Source organism: Sapajus apella, unplaced genomic scaffold (genome assembly GCF_009761245.1).
Source record: "Sapajus apella isolate SASKATOON/1434 unplaced genomic scaffold, GSC_monkey_1.0 scaffold44, whole genome shotgun sequence".
NCBI classification, from domain to species: Eukaryota; Metazoa; Chordata; class Mammalia; order Primates; family Cebidae; genus Sapajus; species Sapajus apella.
Genome location: NW_022436984.1, coordinates 475,889 through 496,246, shown reverse-complemented (window position 1 = coordinate 496,246; position 20,358 = coordinate 475,889). Strand labels below are relative to the sequence as shown.

Here is a 20,358-nt window from a genome sequence, read left to right as displayed (position 1 = left end):
AGCTACTTTGGAGGCCGAGGTGGGGGGATTGCTTGAGTCCAGGAATTTGAGGCTGCAATGAGCTATGATTGCTCCATTGCACTCCAGCCTGGGCGACAGAGCGAGACCTTTCTCTCAAAAATAAATACAGCCAGGCATGGTGGCTAACACCTGTAATCCCAGCACTCTGGGAGACCGAGTCAGGCAGGTTGCTCGAGCTCAGGAGTTCGAAACCCACCTAGGCAATATGGCAAAACCTTGCCCCTACAAAAAATAAAATCAAATTAAAAATTAAAAAAAAATTTAAAAATATGTAAAACAAAAACCCGGCTGGGCACAGTGGTTCATGCCTGTAATCTCAGCATTTTGGGAGGCCGAGGCAGGTGGATCACAAGGTCTGGAGTTTGAGGCCAGCCTGGCCAACAGGGTGAAACCCTGTATCTACTAAAATTACAAAAATTAGCCAGGCATCATGGTGCGGGACTATAATCCCAGCTACTTGGGAGGCTGAGGCAGGAGAATTGCTTGAACCTGGGAGGTGGAGGTTGCAGTGAGCCGAGATCATGCCACCACCCTCCAGCAAAAAAAAAAAAAAAAAAAAAAAACAAACAAACAAAAAAAACCCCAACACATTATAAGTGCTCAAAATTTATAATAAACTGTAACAATATTATGTAACAACATCATGACATAAACCACTTATTCTCATGTTATCATACAGATACTGTGTCGTGCTGAGAGCATGCATCCTGCCTGGCATTTGAGTGTGATGTACATGTACTGCAGCAAAATAGTGGTTAGTACAATTTCAAGAGAGCTGAGAAGCGTCAATTTAAAGAAAACTAGAGGAAGATTATACTCTTCTAACTAATGACACTGACAAGAACATTAAATATATTTGTGGCTAGATAAGCTTTATTCAAATGCCTGCATAAGTTGATGTTAAACAGGAAGAGATTTTTCTAAAGGCTTAAAGTTTATTAAACAGGCAGGATGCGGTGGCTCACGTCTGTAATCCCAGCACTTTGGGAGGCCGAGGCGGGTGGATCACTTGAGGTCAGGAGTTCCAGATCAGCCTGGCCAACATAGTGAAACCCCATCTCTACAAAATACAAAAATTAGCCAGGCATGATGGTATATGCCTGTAATCCCAGCTACTCAGGATGCTGAGGTAGGAGAACTGGTTGAATCCGGGAGGCAGAGGTTGCAGTGAGCTGAGATTGCTCTATTGCACTCCAGCCTGGGCAACAGAGCGAGACTCTGTCTTGGGGGGAGAAAATTATTAAACAATAGAACTTGGTGTTTCTCTTAAATCTGTCTCTGAAACTCAGGTGACTGACACATCATTATTAGTAGTCTCCCCTCACTAAACATTTTCACCACATACAGATCTCATATCTTTGGGTGACACTTCCCATGTCTCTGGAAATCTTTTAAATTGCTCTCAGTTACAACAGAAGGGCAAGGTTTTCATCTGGTCATGTTCTATTCCATCAGAGGCAAAACCACATCCCTCACTTATCTTGCTTAAATTGTGCCTGTCTGCAAACAGTATACAAACAAAGAACTTATTGTTAACACATAAAAAGTACAGTATAATCTCTTTGCTATAGGAGTAACTCCATTTTCATTAAATAATTATTTTGATTTTTATTATCTCTCTACAAAGAAACTACAAAAATACATGTAAAAGCATCAAAAAAGTACTTTAAAATCCTGAACTGATATGATACATCTTCTATGATTTACAAGGTAAAATGTTAAATTCTACAAGTTAGAATTTCTGAATTGATTTTGACAGGAATTGACTAGAAGGAACCAGAACATCAAAGCTTACAGATCTTCTATTCATCCCCAGTTAAGCTTCTGAAAAGCTCCACATCTGTTGACAAGCACAGGCCACTGAGTCACTTGATGCTGCCACTAATGGTGAGGCTACTCTGAAGGGCAGATGTCTATGCTGGATATGCCCAGCCTTCCATGCAACTGATCAAAGTGGTCTTCTCTTATTTTTTCTCTTATGTATAAAATAAAAGTACAAATGTACATATGGTAAAAAATGCAAATAGTACAGACAGATCTAAAATAATAAGTACATATCCTTTTCTCCCATACCACAACAAATATGATGGTTTCAGAATCCTCAAAACATGAGTAACTCACAAACTAAAGTCAACCTTGGAGTCTCTTTATCCGAAAATTATTTTCAGGCCTTAGGAACGATGTCGATTGTCTCATATATTACCTGTGTTACAGAGGAAAGTCATGCAGTCTTCTCCTTCTCCAAAAAAATAAGTTTAAAGCAACATGCACACACTGTTCAGAGACAGCAAAGTCCAGACAGCATCGCAGACTCCAAAGGGTCTAGTCATGGCTCCAGAGAGTCCCTGGCATCATCCCTGAAATTAAGGAAGCACACTTATTAACAAGCCATTTTCAAAAGTAAGAAAACTTCCTCTTAATCAAAATGAGGTCATCTGATTCTTATAATCTCAACACTTTGGGAGGCCAAGGCAGGAGAAGTTGCAGTGAGCCATGATGGCACCATGGCACTCCAGCCTGGGTGACAGACTGAGACCCCTGTCTCATAAAATAAATAACAACAACAACAAAAAGAAATTAGGGTCGTCTGTCCATTATTTAATAGAAAGATTGCTTTATCTAACATTGTACAAAAGGGCACAAGCCACATAGTCCCAGGCAGTCAAAACTAGATCAAACCTTTATACTTGAGAACAAGGGAAGGTAAAGTGGTGAGGAACTAGGGATGGAGAAAGGAAATTCCTTGAGAAATTCCAGCCCCAGTCATGAGAAAGCCGCTGCACTTACCCCCTGGCTGAACAGGAAAGACTGACAGAAACACTGGGCACAGGAGCTCAGCCGAGTCCCTCCTCAATGCCCCGGATCCTCCGGGCCAGTTGCACATCCTTTGGGAAGAGAGTAACTCGGCCAGCATGTAAGGTGAGGAGATAGGCATCCTCAAAGAGATGAACTAGAAATGCTTCTGCCGCCTGGAGACAGAAAGAGAAAAAGAACGACGGACACAGATGAAGGCGCATGAGCTGCTTTTTCCTGGAGACCCGCTAACCTTAATCTCTGAGGGCTCAGAGGACTGTAGGAAACTGTTCACAGAATGAGACTGAATTCTGCCAGGAAATTCTGCTATCATCACACAGAATCCAGCCTCCAAACCCTCAGGGGTTACCTTGTTGTTCTTTTCCAGGAGGTCAGATTCAGCATGTGACACTCCAGTCAGCCTTGGAGAATTTAGGCTGCCTCTTTCTCCCACTCAGCCCTCACCCAATCGTGCATTGGCACCTTCTTACCTCTTGTAGGGCCAACAGGGCCTGGGCTTGCCAATTGAAGTCCACACCACGAGTGAATTTAACACATATTTCTCTTGCCTATGAAGGAGTGGGGATGGAGAGGGTTGGGAGTAACAGAGAAATTCAAGGGACAATGTTGCTCTCTATGAGTTCCAGGGAATCCTCCTTCCCATGACTTTTTCCTGGTCCTTATCTTGGACCTAATTAGGAGCAGGTGTTAACTCCTGGGAGCTTAGGAATCGACAGATCTCTTAGTGGTGATGGAGAAAGCACTAGTAATTGGGTGATGGGAGGCAATCTCCAGGGTAGGAAAAGGACTCCAAGGGTGGACAAACGAGAGAATTCCTATTGATACAGTCAAAAACTACAGGCAGAGGGGGTTAGAAATCAATTCCATAAAGAATTACAAGGTGCTCTTGGAGGGCTCATGTTTTCAGAAATGAAGATTCCCCTACCAGATTAGAGAAGAGGTCCCCTGGCCATTTAGGTAAGAGACAGTAGGGTCCCTACTACCTGGGAAAATTTGAAAAAGGAGGGTGGCATGGGGGTTGGCGGGAGGCTCCCAGAGCTCACCAGGCGGCTGAAGGGGTACTTCCTTAACAAGAGGTGTGTGCTCTTCTGAAGCTTTCGGATCTCCTTTAGCCAACCTTGCCTTCGATAACCACGTGGACGTGAGGAAGCACCTGAGCAAGAAAAGGGTAAGTTCAGTGGACAGTAGGTAGTGCCTCTCAGCTTGGCTGAGTCAGGTAAGCTGTCAAATTGCTAGACTATATCTATGTGCCTCCACTCCGCAGAGCAGGGATTTTTGTCTATTTTATTAGGTTGGTGCAAAAGTAATTGCAGTTATGCAAAATGCACAATTACTTTTGTACTAACCTGACATTCAGTTATTTTGCTATCTTCAGCAACTAGGAAACAGCAGATAGGTGCTAAATGTTTGTTAAATAAATGAGTGAATGATCCTTTGCAGTTGATTTTAATTAATTAATTAATTAATTTTTTTGAGACAGAGTTTTTTTCTTGTTGCCCAGGCAGGAGTGCAGTGGCATGACCTCGGCTTACTGCAACCTCTGCCTCCTAGGTTCAAGTGATTCTACTGCCTCAGCCTCCCAGGTAGCTGGGATAACAGGCATGCACCACCAAGCCTGGCTAATTTTTTGTATTTTTAGTAGAGACGAGGCTTCTCCATGTTGGTTAGGCTGGTCTCGAACTTCCAGCCTCAGGTGATCCTCCCGCCTTGACCTCCCAAAGTGCTGGGATTACAGGTGTGAGCCACCACACCTGGCCTTGCAGTTGCTTTTAAACGCCGACTCTTCCATGAAGCCTTTCCCAAATGCTGATCCCTTCCAAACAGATGGGTGACTGCCCTCCTCTGGGCTTTGCAGGACTTTGTACAATTCTTAGATCCTTCCCACCTAGATTGGAAGCTCAGTTATTTTGTTTTTAGATTTTGGTTTGTTTTTTACAGTTGAAAAGAATCAGACTATCTCGTACAATTCCCTTGTCTTGATTATCCTGAGGCCCAGTGAGGTGAAGACAGTTGGCCAGCCCTTATTAGTGGCCAAGTAAGACCTGTGTAAGGAGTGGCCTAACTCAGTGCCAGTGTTAGGCACCTGGGCTGTGGAGTCAGAGCCATTGGTTCAAACCTTGGTTCCAACAACAACAACAAAAAAATAAAAGAATCTTAAAACATTCTCAAAAGTAGAAATCAATAAAAGCCAAATTCTCTAATCAGAAATTAAAAACCCATGAATAAAAAAACCAGTTTCTTCTAACTAACCCTGTGTTGAAGAGGAAACTTAATTAAGTCAGACTAATTAGAAATGAATAACAACAACAAAAAAAAGCCCATATCCCAAAACTTATGAGATACAGCCAAAATGGTACTAGAGGAAAACGCAGAGCCTTAACACTAAAAGATATCTGAGTTAAACATTCAGCTTAAGTATTAGAGAGTTATTAAAGTAAACCAAGATAGAACAAAAGAAATATTATACAATAAATTAGTGAAAATGAAAGTTAAAGAAAAAATGGTACAGTTGCCCCATAATTACAAACAACCAAGGACCAAGATGAGTGAACTTCTGAAAAGTTGATTAAACAAACAAAAATTACATTTTGATGGATAAAATTAGTTTCAGAAATGTTATTCAAGATCCAGCCAAGAAAAAAGACTCCGTACCAAGTTAAATAGAAGGCGTTTAATACAGTGAACTAATCACAAAATGTCAGAAGAGCTGCAAGAGCAAGTGGGGAAGGTAAGACAATCCAGACATGGCCTGTGCCAGGCAGCCAGCAGAGGAGATCATCCCTCGGTGAGGTTAGAGAACAAAGGTCAATGAAACACAGCAGTGTCCAGGAGACTGGTGACATTTCAAAGAGGGAGGATCCATACCCTGGAGACAAGCTACTCACACCTCCCTCCCTCCCCACCACCAGTTAGCAACCCACAGTCACTGGAGGCATTCTTTCATAAACAGACATACGGCTTGGTGCAGTGGCTCACGCCTGTAATACCAGCACTTTGGGAGACTGAGGTGAGATCACCTGAGGTCAGGAGTTCGAGACCAGCCTGGCCAACAGGGCAAAACCCCGTGTCTACTAAAAATACAAAAATTAGCTGGGCATGGTGGTGGGCACCTGTAATCCCAGCTACTCGGGAGGCTGAGACAGGACAATCGCTTGAACTTGGGAGGTAGAGGTTGCAGTGAGCCAAGATCACACCATTGCACTCCATCCTGGGTGACAAGAGTGAGACTATGTCTGAAAATAAATAAATAAATAAAATTAAATTAAACAGACATAGCAGAATCTTCACAGAAAATGTGAGGATGAACACAACTAAAGATCTTCCAGAAATTTAAGAAGGTCATTCCAGCTATTGTGTAAGGAAAGAACTGGAAAGGGACAAGAGGAAGAGAGACTGTCTCTAAAATTAAATAAAGAGTACCAGATAAGGGGGGTAGGACTGCCAAGAAGTGTTGAGTGCCCATGAAAGAGAATACCATGAAAGAGAAGAATCAAACTCAACAAATAACCAATACCAGAGGAAATTGAGTTACTAGAGAAAAGAGAAACTTTGAGAGAAAAATGGATAATAACCTCAGAGAGTTAACAGAGATATGAAATTCATGACCCAAGAACAAGTGGTTATGAAAAGTAACCAATTAGAGAGATCATGGAAAAGAACTGGGATCAAAATGTAGTAGTTGGGTCTTGAAATGCCAACACAAGGAGATGAAATTTAATCCTAACGTAATGAGAAGCCAGGGAAGAGTTTTTTGCAGGATAGAGATGTCAAAGGTCATTCCAGCTATTGTGTAAGGAAAGAACTGGAAAGAGACAAGAGGAAGTGGAGTAGTGGCTGATTAGGAGGCTCTCACAGTTGCTCTTGGGAGATGCTGGTGGCTTGGACTAGGCTGGTGGGAGTAGAGATGGTGAAAATGGAGTGATTAAGGATGCAGTTTGGAAGCAGAATTATCTGAACCTGCATCTGTATTGGAGATGGGGGTCTCCCAGGCTCATGGTTTCAACAACTGGGTGGGTGATTGTGCCATTTATTGAAATGGGGAAACTGAGGATGAAGGGGCTGGAGGGGAGTAACCAGAAGTTCAGTTTGGGGTGTGTTAAGTTTAACATAACCAAGAGCATTCAGGTAGAAAGGCAATTAGATATAGGTATCTGGGGTCAGAGGAGAGATCCAGGTATTTGTAAACTTGAGAGCTGTCAAGTAGGAGTGGCATTTAGAGCCACGAAGAAGATGAGATCATCTAGAGAGGGGGTAGAAAGGAAAAGGATGTCAAGGAAGTCCAATGTCAAGGAGCTGGAGGGAGGCAGCATAGGCAGTGAAGAATGATAAGCAGAACTGCCAGAGTCCACAGTGGCATGGAAACTTAGGGAACAGCATGCTTCAAGGAGAAAGAGGCCCACTGTGTCAAATGCTTCTGGGACACAGTAAGAACACAGACCTGCCTACTGGATTTGGCAATACAAAAGGTGCTGGTGACCCTGACAGGTGCAGTTCAAGGGGTAGTGGTTGTGGGGAGTCAGATTGGAGTAGCTTGCAGGGTCACTAGGACGGAAGGAATCAGACACAATGTATGTAGACCTAACTAAGTCTGGCTATTTTAAAAGGATGGCTATGAAGGGGGAGTAGAGAGAAATGGGAGGTATAGGGAGGTGAGAATGTGGGGTCAAGGAAACACCCCTGCACTTTCTCTTAAGATCATAAATACTAGAGCACATTTGCCAATGCTAATGTGAAGTGTCTGGATTTATCTAAGCACAGGTAGAAAGCACAACAGAAAGCTCCTTGTAGGTGAAAGAAGGATATGACCAAGAACCCATGTAGAAGGAAGGGTGGCTTTGATAGGAAGGGGGACATTTAGTCAAGGCCATCATTAGCTAAGAGTGAGTGCGGGGAATGGAGCTGTAGGAAGTCATGGAGGGAGAAAAAGGTATGAAACAGTCATGAGGGCTGGGCGCGGTGGCTCACACCTGTAATCCCAGCACTTTGGGAGGCCGAGGCAGGTGGATCATGAGGTCAAGAGATCAAGACCATCCTGGTCAATATGGTGAAACCCTGCCTCTACTAAAAATACAAATATTAGCTGGGCATGGTGGCACACACCTGTAGTCCCAGCTACTTGGGAGGCTAAGGCAGGAGAATCACTTGAACCCGGGAGGCGGAGGTTGTAGTGAGCTGAGATCACACCACTGCACTCCAGCCTGATGATACAGCAAGACTCCATCTCAAAAAAAAAAAAAAAAAAAAAAAAAAAAGTCATGGGGAGAATGGAAAAGCAAGAATTCCAGACGAAGGCCAGGCAAGATGGCTCATTCCTGTAATCCCATCATTCTGGAAGGCCAAGGCGGGAGAACCACTTTAGGACAGGAGTTCAAGACCATGCTGGGCAATATTTTTGTAGAGACAAAACATTTTGAAGCAGGAGGATCACATGAGCCCAGGAGGTCAAGGCTGCAATTAGCCAAGATAGCACCACTGCACTCCAGCCTGGATGACAAAGTGAGACTCTGTCTCTAAAATTAAAGAATACCAGACAAAGGGGGTAGGACTACCAAGAAGTGTTGAGTGCCCATTTGAGAGAAACCTTCCATTTAACCAGGAGCTGACGGATGCTTCTATCTTGGAAAGGAACAGCAAACATCATACTTAATATTCGTGTTAAAATTACAAACGAGACAAAGATGGCCAAAACACTGCTCTTGGCGAGTCTCAAGGCCTTACTAATACCATACAGTAAGAAATAAAATGTGTAGAAACGAAAATGGAAGACTCAAAAGTTATTTGCAGGTGACATATAGTTCGACTTAAAAATTCCAACTGAAGCAACTAAAAGACTATTAGGACGAATGAGAATTCGGCAAGTTGGCTGGATGCAAAGGTTAAATGCTCATGTTTTGGGAAAGAAAAAAAAATCCCATTCCCGACAGCAACATCTAGAAAAACCTACTCTAGCCTAGGCAACATGACAAAACCCCATCTCTACTAAAACTACAAAAAATTAGCCAGGCGTGGTGGTACACGCCTGTAGTCCCAGCTATTCAGGAGGCTGAGGTGGGAGAATCACCTGAGCCTGGGAAATTAAGGCTGTAGTGAGCCCTGATGGCATCACGGCACTCCAGCCTGGGCGATGGGTCTCAAAAAAAACACAAAAACCCAAAAAGCCTATAGGCACAGTGGCTCATGCCTGTAATCCCAGCCCTTTGGGAGGCCCAGACAGGAGGGTCACTTATTTGACACCAGTCTGGGCAACACAGGGAGACCCAGTCTCTAAAAAAAACAAACAAATTTACAATACACTTTCCCCTTCTTGTTCATAGCTATGTAGCAAGAGTTCAGAGATAAGTAAAGCAGCTATTGCCACGCGTACCATACAGGCATCTGCGTCCTCCTGCCCCTGTTTCCCATCCACCAGCCCACCATACAGACAATGAAGATACAGACTCGGCCCCTCTTTACCGGACACAGGCTCTGGAAGGGAACAGAGTGAGCAGCGCAGCGGGCCTCGGTTCAAGGTCTAAACAGTCTCTACCGGAAGGGAAAAAAACCTGAAAGACGCCTCCTAAGAGGACTGCAGTTTGAAATCGTCACTGAAAGCAGTCAACACTTTTGCAATTTAAAAAAGCACAAACACAGAGGATTGGAAATCCCGTGTCCGCCAGAACAAGTTATGTGACTCTGCTCAAGCTCCCTGGCCTGTCTGGGCCTCGGCTTTCTCATTAGCTGTAAAACGCGTACGACCTGAAGCTGAGATAACGCACGAACAGTAGGGACGCAATGCCCGGTTGGCGGTGGGCGCTGGGTAACGGCTAGTCCCAACAAGAAGGCGGCGTTAGGAGCTGGTCCCTTCCCGCTTTCGGAACCACCTGCTCCAGTCCCTCGCAGGGCTGGCACCGCTCGTGCCCGGAGCGGATGCCGGACAGCGGAACCGTGTTGTCCCCCAGCAGGGGGAAGGTCACGCGACCGGGACTCGGGAGATCCGGGCTCCGCCTGCGAGCCTCGGTTTTCTCCTCTACGAGACAGGGCCGCAGCCGGTTACCTAAGGAGGGGCCCCGTCGGGTGGGGCTGGGGGTCGGGCTCGCTCTGCGTCTCCTCGGTGTCTCGGGCTTACGGCTCCGGCGGCGCGGGCCCATGGCGCGCCGAGAGTGCTGGCGCCCAGCTCCACGGCTCCTGCTTGGGCTGCCGGGTCCAGGGGCAAAAGGCTGGCGTCTGAGTAGGCCCGGAGAGCCCTGGGCCGCGAGCCTCAGAGAAGCCGGTGCTTAGCCGCGTTCCGCGCCGCTCGCGTTCAAATCGCTCGCTCCGCCCACTTCACCACCGGCGTTTTTTAAAACCCGAATCCAGCGACTGTCAGTGGCTGACTCTGGAACGCCCCTTACGTAGAGCGACTGCAAGTAGGACCAATGAGAGTACTGGCAGAGACACAAACGGCGGCGGTGATAGGAGGGCAGCGGGGACTAATGGTGAAATCAACCAATAGGCACTTAAAGAAGTGAGATGGGGCGGGGAATTCTCCTGCCCTCTGCTTGCTGATCTGGGTGCTAGTCTTTGCGGGACTGTACTGATGTCCTCAGGTGCCCTCCGGTCCAAACACCGATGCTCAGTTTGGAAAGTGGATGGTGCATTTGCAGAACGTGCTTCTCTAGACAAGTCACTTTCCTCAAACATTTTATGCTTTGCCCTAGCAGCCCAGACCCACAGAGAATGTGACAACCCCATGTCGCGTCTGCGGCCCTCCCAGGAATTATCCACGTATATACTCAGAAGCCAGTTCAACTGCATGAACTTGGCTGATGCTTGGGGTCGCGGGGACGGCGGGATCGGCGGGGCTTTGAGGATGGGATCCGTGCAGGGCAGGCCTCTGCACTATAGCAACGCAAAAGTCCCAGAAAAACCCTTTCTTCTCTTTGTTGGGGATAATAAAAATGCAAGTCATGTTCCTGTATGTAGAATAAGGGGAATTTAAATTTTCTAAATTTTTCTTTCTTGAATTTTCTAAATGTTCTACAGTGAACATGTACTGTCTGTAATCAGGAAAAACGTTAGTTATAAAATTAGTGATTTCACGGAACCCTAGTGCATTGCTGGTATGAGTGTAAAATGCTGCGGCTGCTGTGAAAAACAGTATTAGTGGTTCCTCAAAAAATCAAAAATAGAATTACCAGATGATCCAGTAATTCCACTTCTGGCTAAATATCCGAAAGAATTTAAATTTAGCCAGGGACTTAACCAGATATTCCCACACCCATGTTGATAGCAGCATTCTTCACAACAGCCCAAAGGCAGAAACAGCCTTAAAAAGGAAGGGAATTCCGACAGGTGCCGCAACATAGATGAACCTTGAGGACATTATGCTAAGTGAAATAAGGCAGTCACCAAAGGACAAATGCTGGGCCCGGGTGCAATGGCTCACACCTGTAATCCCAACACTTTGGGAGGCCAAGGCGGGTGGATCACCTGAGGTCAGGAGTTCAAGACCAGCTTGGTCAACATGGTGAAACCCTATCTCTACAAAATATATAAAAATTAACCGGGCTTGGTGGCAGGTGTCTGTAATCTCAGCTGCTCGGGAGGCTGAGGCAGGAGAATCGCTTGAACCCAGGAGGGGGAGGTTATAGTGAGCTGAGATCATGCCATTACCCTCCAGCCTGGGTGCCGTCTCAAAAAAAAAAAAAAAAGAAAATCCCAGGTTGGGGGTGCATGCCTCTTGCCCCAGCTACTCAGGAGGCTGAGGTGGGAGGATGCTTGAGCCCAGGAAGTTGAGGCTGAACTGAGCCATGATTGTGCTGCTGCACTCCAGTCTGGGCAACAGAGTGAGACCCTGTCTCAAAAAAAAAAAAAAAGACAAATACTGTATGAGGTATTTGGAATAATCAAACTCATAGAGACAGAAAGTAAAATGGTGGTTGACAGTGAATGGGGGTTTGGGGGAGGAATGGGGAGTTAGTATTTAATGGGTGCAGAATTTTAGTTTGAAAAGATGAAAAATTCTGGATATGGATGGTGGTGATGGTTATACAACACTGTGAATGTACTTGAAGCCTCTGAACTGTACACTTAAAACTGGGTAAAGTGGTAAATTCTGTGTTGTGTGTCTGTGTGTGTATATATGTATATATATATAATATAAATATAAATAAATATGTATATTTCCCCCACACACAGGGTCTTGCACTGTTGCCTAGGCTTGAGTGTGGTGGTGCAATCACAGCTCACTGCAGCCTTGAATTGCTGGACTCACACAGTCCTCTCACTTTAGCCTCCTGAGTAGCTGGGACTAACAGGAATGCACCATCACACACGGCTAATTTTTTTTTTTTATGGGGCTTTCTGGCAAAAACTGGAAAGCCTGCTAGACAAATTCTAAAAGAGCTGTAACCCAACCTGGCTAATTTTTTAAAAAACATTTTGTAGGCCGGGCACAGTGGCTCACGTCTGTCAGCCCAGCACTTTGGGAGGCCAAGGTGGGCAGATCACTTGAGGTTAGGAGTTGAGGTCAGAGACCAGTCTGGCCAACATGGTGAAACACCATCTCTACTAAAAATACAAAAATTATCCAGGTGTGGTGGCTCATGCCTGTAGTCCCAGCTACTTTGGAGGCTACGGCATGAGAATCATTTGAACCCAGGAGGCAGAGGCTGGAGTGAGCCATGATCATGCCACTGCACTCCAGCCTGGGTGACAGAGTGAGACCCTGTCTTGAAAAAAAAAAAAAAAAGGCAACCAAATGGTATTTTGAGAGTATGCAATAGAATAATGCATGAAAAAAAAGTAATAGTAAAGGCACACAGCCATGGCCTGAGGTAGAAATGCAAACCTCTCGTGCAGGTTTGAACTGTGATAGAGGTGTTGGCTGGAAGGAAGAAGCACTTGTTGAAAGCCATTGCTATGTATTATAAACCATTATGGATAAGACATGTGCCATGAGGAAGGAGCTGGAACCTCCTTGGTGGAGGCAGTTTAAGTTGTGGGTATTTAAGAACCTTCCTCAAAAAGGTGAAGAAGAAGCACGTGATTGGGAAAGATTTGGAAAGGTGGAGGTAAGAAGAGAGAGAGGTGTATAATGTGCCAAGCAGAGGTCACAGGCTGACAGGAGGTAAGATGGTGCAGGTCTTCTGGAGAACAGAGTTTATCCTTTTGGCTAAATGTAGGTGATGGGGGATCCGTGACCTCCAGAGAAGGTGGATGGAAAATGTAGGGTGAGGGGCTTGGTGGAGCTGGTGGGCTCTCAGGAAAGTCACTGCACTTGGCTGAGCCACAGGTTCATTTCATATATATATATATATATATATATATGTATACACACACACACATACATATATATTTATTATTCTTAGTGTGTGTGTTTGTGTGTGTGACAGCGTCTTGCTTTGTCGCCCAGGCTGCAGTACAGGGGTGCAATCATGGCTCACTGCAGCCTTGATTTTCAGGCTCAAGTGGTCCTCCCATCTCAGCGTCCTAATAGCTGGGACTCAAGGCGAGTGGTGAGCCAAGATTGCACCACTGCACTGTAGCCACGGCTACAGAGCAAGACTCCGTCTCAAAAAAACAAAACAAAACAAAGTCAATGGGGAAAAATAGTTGCAAGAACAAGGGCTTAGTCAACTGTGTCAAATGCTCCTGCTGAGAGGTCAAGAAGGATGAACGCAGTGTAACCACATTTGGCTTTGCTTCCTACTGGCTGTTGGTGACCTTGAAACAAGCAGTTCAAATGGAGTGGTGCAGATGGCAACCAGAGTGGAGTGGATTAAAGAGGGGCTGGAGGTGAGTAAATAGACATAGGGAGTGCAGAAAATTCCTTCAAGACATTTTCTCTAAGAAGAGCAGAGGAATGGGAGCTATGGAGTGCAAGGAAGGACTGGCTTTGATAGGTAAAGGGAGGCGAACCCAGGCTAAGGATCCAGATACAGGTCTGTGTGTGAACTGAAGATTTGCTTGATTGCTTCTGGGAGGTGGAGGCTGCAGTGAGCCACGATCATGTCACTGGACTCCAGCGTGGGTGACAGCAAAACCCTGTCTCAATTGAAAATTAACAACAAAAAAAGGGCTTTGTACATTGGAAATGGGGACTCAGAAGCTTGGGGTATAGTTCCAGCTCTGTCACTTACCAGCTGGTTACTAGTGGAATGTTGAATAAAGCTCTTTACTCCTCTAGGTCTCAGTCCTTTATCTATATCAGAGTGATAGTAATGCCGGTCACACAGGGTGGTTATACAATGAAATGAAAACTTTCAAAATCACTATCTAAGAATCACTGTTTAGGAAAGTACTTTAGAAATTTAACCCTTCCCTTGACTTCTTTGGTGTTTCCCCTTGCTGGTAACAGGCTGAAGGAGATGTGTTTGCTTTGAATATGAGGTGGGGGAAGAGTGTGAAAAAAACAATTAAGAAAAGGATTCTGTTGGTGGCATGAAGGGAAAATGCATGAAGAGAAAGGGAGAACTGTCACATTGAGCCTGTGCCCAACTCCTTGTCGCTCTTGGGTAAAGACAAAAAGCAATTGTCAAGGCTGGGTGCGGTGGCTCATGCCTAATCCCAGCACTTTGGGAGGCTGAGGCGGGTGGATCACCTGAGGTCAGGAGTTCAAAACCAGCCTGGCCAACATGGTGAAACCCTGTCTCTACTAAAAATACAAAAATTATAGAGGGCACAGTGGTGCCACGTCTGTAACCCCAGCTACTCAAGAGGCTGAGGCAGGAGAATCACTTGAATCTGGGAGGCAGACGTTGCAGTTAGCGGAGACTGTGCCACTGCACTCCAGCCTGGGTGACAAAGCAAGACTGTCTCAGCCGGGCGGGTGCGGTGGCTCACGCCTATAATCCTAGCACTTTGGGAGGCTGAGGTGGGTGGATCACCTGAGGTCAGGATTTCAAGACCAGCCTGGCCATCATGGTGAAACCCCATCTTTAAAAAAAAAAAAAAAAAAGACTCTGTCTCAAAAAATAAAACATAAAATGACAAGGGGCCCGGATCTAAGTCACAGGTTTTGCTGAGGGATAAGACTTGTCGCCCTCCGATCTTGGGCTGCTCGTCTCTGCTGCTCAGCTTCCCTGAGAGGACTTCTTGTGGGAGCCTTCCTTAGCCTGTGTAGAAGGAGATCAGCTATTTAGATTCTTCCCCTCAACCTCTGGGTAATGAGGATAGGCGAGAGGAACAGCAGATCAGGAGCCAATGGCCACAAACTTCAAGAACTGGTTGGAAAAAGTCCCAGCTTCCTGGTTAGGCTATACATTCTGGTCAGCATTAGATATTCTCCTCACCCCAAACCTCTTGGGGTTGCGTTTTGCTTCTTTCCCCGATAGCCCCTCTCAGGCAGAAAACATATGGCTGCCCAGTCTGTGCTCAGCGCCATAGGACACTCCAAGGAGGGAGACACAAGAGCTGGGGCCCCTAGGAGCTTGATTTGGCTGAGGCCACAAATCTCTTGCTAGAAACAGTGATTTCCCTTAGGATCTCTAAAACCCATGTTCCACAAACTTCCCTGGTGATAGCAGTCATTTGGGTGTTGGTTAAACACCCATGTATCTAGGACACCTGAGTGAGGAGGTCTGGGTGAGACTGCCTCAATCATGCCAGGCTCTGATGATTTTCAGTTGGCTAATCAAAATGTCCTTGAGTGAATGAGTTTTTCCAACCCTACCTTCTCTATCCACTTCACACAGAAACCTTCTCAATGCAAGAGCCTTTAAGTGAAAATTGATTTTGTTTGTTTGAGATGGAGTCTTGCTCTGTCACCCAGGCTGGAATACAGTGGCACAATCTCAGCTTACTACAAGCTTGCCTCCTGGGTTCAAGCAATTCTCCTGCCTCAGCCTCCTGAGGTGCATGCCACCATAACGAGCTATTTTTTTTCTTTTTTGTATTTTTCGTAGAGACAGGGTTTCACCATGTTGACCAGGCTGGTCTCGAACTCCTGACCTCAGGTGATTCACCCACCATGGCCTCTCAAAGTGCTGGGATTACAGGTGTGAGAAACTGCAACCCACCAAAAATTGATTTTTTTGAAACCCAACTATTCACAGCTTATGTTGAATTGCTTTACTCATTAATTATATTCAGAATTGTTGAGCTGCCTGCAGGCAAGGTGAGGAGATACAGATAAGCAAGATTCAGTTTCTGCCCTTAAGGAATTTTTGGTCTGGCACTCAGATCATTGTTTTCCTAAAGGATACATTCTTAAAAACCTAAAAAAGTCAAATATACTAAAGTTAAATGCTAGAATTACAGATGGGTTTCATTTCTAGGGAGCTAAATGATACCAAATCGTAATGACATCTTGCCTTTTAGACAGTATTTGTGGATCTATCTCCCACATGTCATTAATACTCAGTCCTCTGCATTGCATACAAAGTGGCTGGCTTCAGTATCTTGACTAAAGTGTGGAAGGTCCCCTTGTCTTCACAAGCCTAAGGATAGCCACCTTCAGTCAATTGTATTATTGAGATTGGTATTTATCACTAAATAGCATTTTCATTTTACCCTCTTCTCATTTTTTTTTACCCCATTTTGCAGATAATCCCTCTTCTCATTTTTATACAACCAGGCAAAAGGCATTAAAATGTTCAAATAATGCCATAAGGTTTATGTGATAGGAACGTTCCTCATCAGCTGAGGTCCACAGCCCAGATTTTCAGTACAGAAAAGGCAGTTTGAGACACCAGCTGAAGAAGCATGCTTGAGTAATTGTTTACAAATTCCTGCAGAACTAGGAATCACACCCATGTCTCGGAATGAGTCCCACATGGTGCTGTGGGAATCAGGAGTCACACACCAACTGCCATAGCCTGTGCCTTTGGGTGTCTGTTTCTGGGTGCACCGTGAGCAGAGTCAGGCTGATCCTCACCAGCCGGCACCCTGCGCCTTACATACCCTTAGTGGTTTGCTCTATATCCTTACTGACCTCATAGTTTACTCAGCGTCCCCCGGACAAGCCCCCGCACTTACAAACATACTGTGTACGACCAAGTTCAGAATGAATATCTGCAAAATACTACTTTGGACACACCTGTGTCCGCTAAAGTGATCTTTTGTCGTTATCCTCCCGACTCTTTTTTTTGTGAATCATTTTCTCATTTATAAAAGAGTTTCCACTGGGCATGGTGGCTGATGCCTGTAATCTCAGCACTTTGGGAGGCTGAGGCAGGCGGATCATTTGAGGTCAGGAGTTTGAGATCTGCCTGATGGTGAAACCCCATCTCTATTAAAAATACAAAAAAATTAGCCAGGTGTGGTGGTGCATGCTTATAGTTTCAACTACTTGGGGCAGAGGCAGGAGAATCACTTGAACCCGGAAGGCGGAGGTTGTGGTGAGCCAAGATCGCACCATTGCACTCCAGCCTGGGCGACAGAGTGAGACTCTGTCTCAAATAAATAAAAATAAATGTTTCCCAAGTCTCCTGGTAACTCTGGCTTATCATATAGCCCTTATTATATAGTCATGTATATGTAACAAAGGCATTATATAGTTCCCATGCTTAACAATGGGGATATGCTGTGTGCAATTGTTAGACGATTCTGTCATTGTGCAATCATAAAGTGTGCTTACACAAACCTAGAGGGTATAAGGTACTGCACACCTTGGCTATATGGTATAGCCTATTGCTGCCAGGCTACAAACCTGTGCAGCATGTTCCTGTACTGAATACTGTGGGCAACTGTAACACAATGGTAAGTATTTGCGCATCTAAACATAATCTAACCTAGAAAAGGTACAGTAAAAAACAGTACCGTAAAAATAGTACAGTAAAAAAAAATGGGCTGGGTGTACTGGCTCACCCCTGTAATCCTAACACTTTGGAAGGCCAAGGCAGGAGCACTGTTTGAGCCCAGTGGTTCGAGATCAGTCTGAGCAATGGGGTGAGATCCTATCTCTGCAAAAAAAAAAAAAAAAAGAATCAAAAAAAAAAAAAAAAAAATAGCTGGGCGTGGTGGCGCATTCCCTGTAGTGACAGCTACTCGGGAGGCTGAGGTGGGAGGATCGCTTGAGCCCAGGAGTTTAAGGCTACAGTGAGATAGGATCATGCCACTGCACTCCAGTGACAGCAACAGAGCAAGACTGTCTCTAAAAATTTTCCTTTTTCCATAATAAATTAACCTTATCTTAATGTAACTTTTTAACTTTATAAGCTTAACTTTAAAATCTGTTTGACTCTTTTGTAATAACTTAGCTTAGACACATTGTACAGCTATACAAAAACATTTTTTCTTTATATCTTTATACTTAAGCTTTTTTTTTTTTTTGAGATTGAGTTTCACTCTTGCCCAGGCTGGGGTACAGTGCCACAATCTCAGCTCAGTGCACACCTCCCAAGTAGCTGAGATTACAGGATTGTGCTATCACGCTCAGCTTATTTTTGTCTGTTTAGCAGGGATGGGGTTTGGCCATGTCGGCCAGGCTGGTCTTGAACTCCTGACCTCAGGTGACCCATCTGCCTCAGCCTCCCAAAGTGCTGGGATTACAAGTGTGAGCCACTGCACCCAGCCTCTGGCTGCACCATCTGTGGCAGAATGGGATAGGTAAGACTGAGAACCAGGACGTCTGGCTTTTGCCTGTAACTGGCTGTGTGACCCTGGGGAAGTTCTTTCCCCTTTTTGGGTTTTAGTTTCTTCATCTGAACAATAAATGAAAGACTAGGCAATTGGTATGCTTTTCATACATTAGAGAGTTTTTCCATACCAACATTCGAGAAGCTAGCTCCAGATACCCTCTGGTGCCCCTTCTCTTTCATGAAAAAAGTCCAATACTCTGACATAGTTTGGATGTGTGTCCCTACCCAAATCTCATAGTGAAATGTAATCCCCAATCGCAGAGGTGGGGCCTGGTGGGAGGTGACTGGATCATGGGGGTGCATTTCTCATAAGTGGTATAACATCATCCCACTTGGTACTGTCCTCTTGAGAGTGAGTTCTTGTGAGATCTGGTTGTTTAAAAAGTGTGTAGCACCTCCTACAGAACTGTGAGCCAATGAAACATCTTTTCTTTATGAATAATTACCCAGTCTCCGGTATTTCTTTATAGCAATTCGAGAATGGACTAATACCACTGCCAATTTTCCTTTTCTTTTCTTAAAAAATAAAGTCCAAAATAACACCCTAAGATCCCAGGTTTTACACAAGGCAGTTGTAATCTCTCCAGTCTGCTGCAGAATCATGTGGCTGCTGGAACTGAGGCTCTCCCAGGTCCTTGTAGGAGCTGAGGGTAAGAGACCCATTTACCAAACAACTTAGAACTTTGGGCTTCAGTTTCCTTGTCTTTAAAGTAGCAGGTAGAGTTCATAAAAACAATTAACACAGGCTGCCTGCAATTCCCCTGTAATCTCTCCCAGTCAGGGGAGGCCTCAGAGGTGAGAGTGAGGACAGGAAAACAGGGATGAGTGTGATGGCTCAGGCCTGTAATCCCAACACTTTGGGAGGCCAAGATGGGAGGATCGCTAGAGGCCAGGAGTTTGAGATCAGCCTGGGCAACACAGTGAGACCCATCTCTGCAAAAAAAATAAAACAATAAACGAGGCATGGTGGTACACATCTGTTAGTCTTAGCTACTTGGGAGGCTGGGGCAGGAGGACTGATTGAGCCCAGGAGTTTTAGGCTGCAGTAAGCTGTGCCTGGGTGACAGAACAAGACTCTTAAAAACAAAAAACAAACAAACAAAAAAACCCAGCACAGGAGGGAGGGGCTATGTGTAGAGGGGTATTTCCAGTGGATGGGCTACTACTGTTTTCTCAGGTTGGTCAAGATCACAGGCCCATGGAATGCTGGGGCCAGAAAGCACTAAGGCCACAGCATCAACATCTGCTTCCCAGAGCCTAACAACAAGGCCCAGAGCAATTGGGTAATGTGTTGGGAGTTAGTGAGTTTGAGGGAGAGTCTGGGTTAAAACCCAGATCTCCAGACAGGTTTAGGGAGGATCTTAGAAGTTTTAGAAAACATAATGCTTAGTTCTGGCCGGGCATGGTGGCTCACACCTGTAATCCCAGCATTTTGGGAGGCTGAGGCAGGCAGATCACCTGAGGTCAGGAGTTTGAGACCAGCCTGGCCAACATGGTGACACCCCATCTGTAAAAATACAAAAATTAGCCAGGCGTAGTGGTGTCTGTAATCCCAGCTACTTGGGAGGCTGAGGCAGGAAAATCACTTGAAGCCAGAAAGCAGAGGTTGTAGTGAGCCAAGACTGTATCACTGCACTCCAGCCTGAGTGACAGATTAAAACTCTGTCTCAAAAAAAAAAAAAAAAAAAAAAAGAAAGAAAGAAAAAAGAAAACAGGGCCGGGCGCGGTGGCTCAAGCCTGTAATCCCAGCACTTTGGGAGGCCAAGGCGGGTGGATCACGAGGTCAAGAGATCGAGACCATCCTGGTCAATGTGGTGAAACCCCGTCTCTACTAAAACTAAAAAAAATTAGCTGGGCATGGTGGCGCGTGCCTGTAGTCCCAGCTACTCAGGAGGCTGAGGCAGGAGAATTGCTTGAACCCAGGAGGCGGAGGTTGTGGTGAGCCGAGATCGCGCCATTGCACTCCAGCCTGGGTAACAAGAGC

The 20,358-nt window shown here is 45.3% G+C and overlaps 1 protein-coding gene and 1 non-coding gene across 3 annotated transcripts; both read right to left on the bottom strand.

Annotated features, from left to right (window-relative positions):
* Positions 1 to 1,604: 1,604 nt before the first annotated feature.
* CENPA (centromere protein A) lies at positions 1,605 to 10,168 on the bottom strand. 2 transcript variants are annotated; one of them, XM_032301264.1, is made up of 5 exons: positions 9,869 to 10,168; positions 3,879 to 3,988; positions 3,306 to 3,383; positions 2,809 to 2,990; positions 1,605 to 2,378 (listed from the first exon to the last, which is right to left on the bottom strand). In XM_032301264.1, the coding sequence occupies exons 1-4, from the start codon at positions 9,960 to 9,962 to the stop codon at positions 2,856 to 2,858; spliced, it is 417 nt and encodes a 138-aa protein (XP_032157155.1). In that variant the 5' UTR covers positions 9,963 to 10,168; the 3' UTR covers positions 1,605 to 2,378; positions 2,809 to 2,855. The 2 variants fall into 2 exon arrangements, with proteins under 2 accessions (XP_032157155.1, XP_032157156.1); XM_032301265.1 differs by lacking the exon at positions 3,306 to 3,383 and having other exon boundaries at positions 9,869 to 10,141.
* Positions 10,169 to 12,147: 1,979 nt separating this feature from the next.
* Positions 12,148 to 12,209, bottom strand: LOC116524353. The gene has a single exon (XR_004257296.1). It is a non-coding gene; the product is annotated as a U7 small nuclear RNA (small nuclear RNA).
* Positions 12,210 to 20,358: the final 8,149 nt, after the last annotated feature.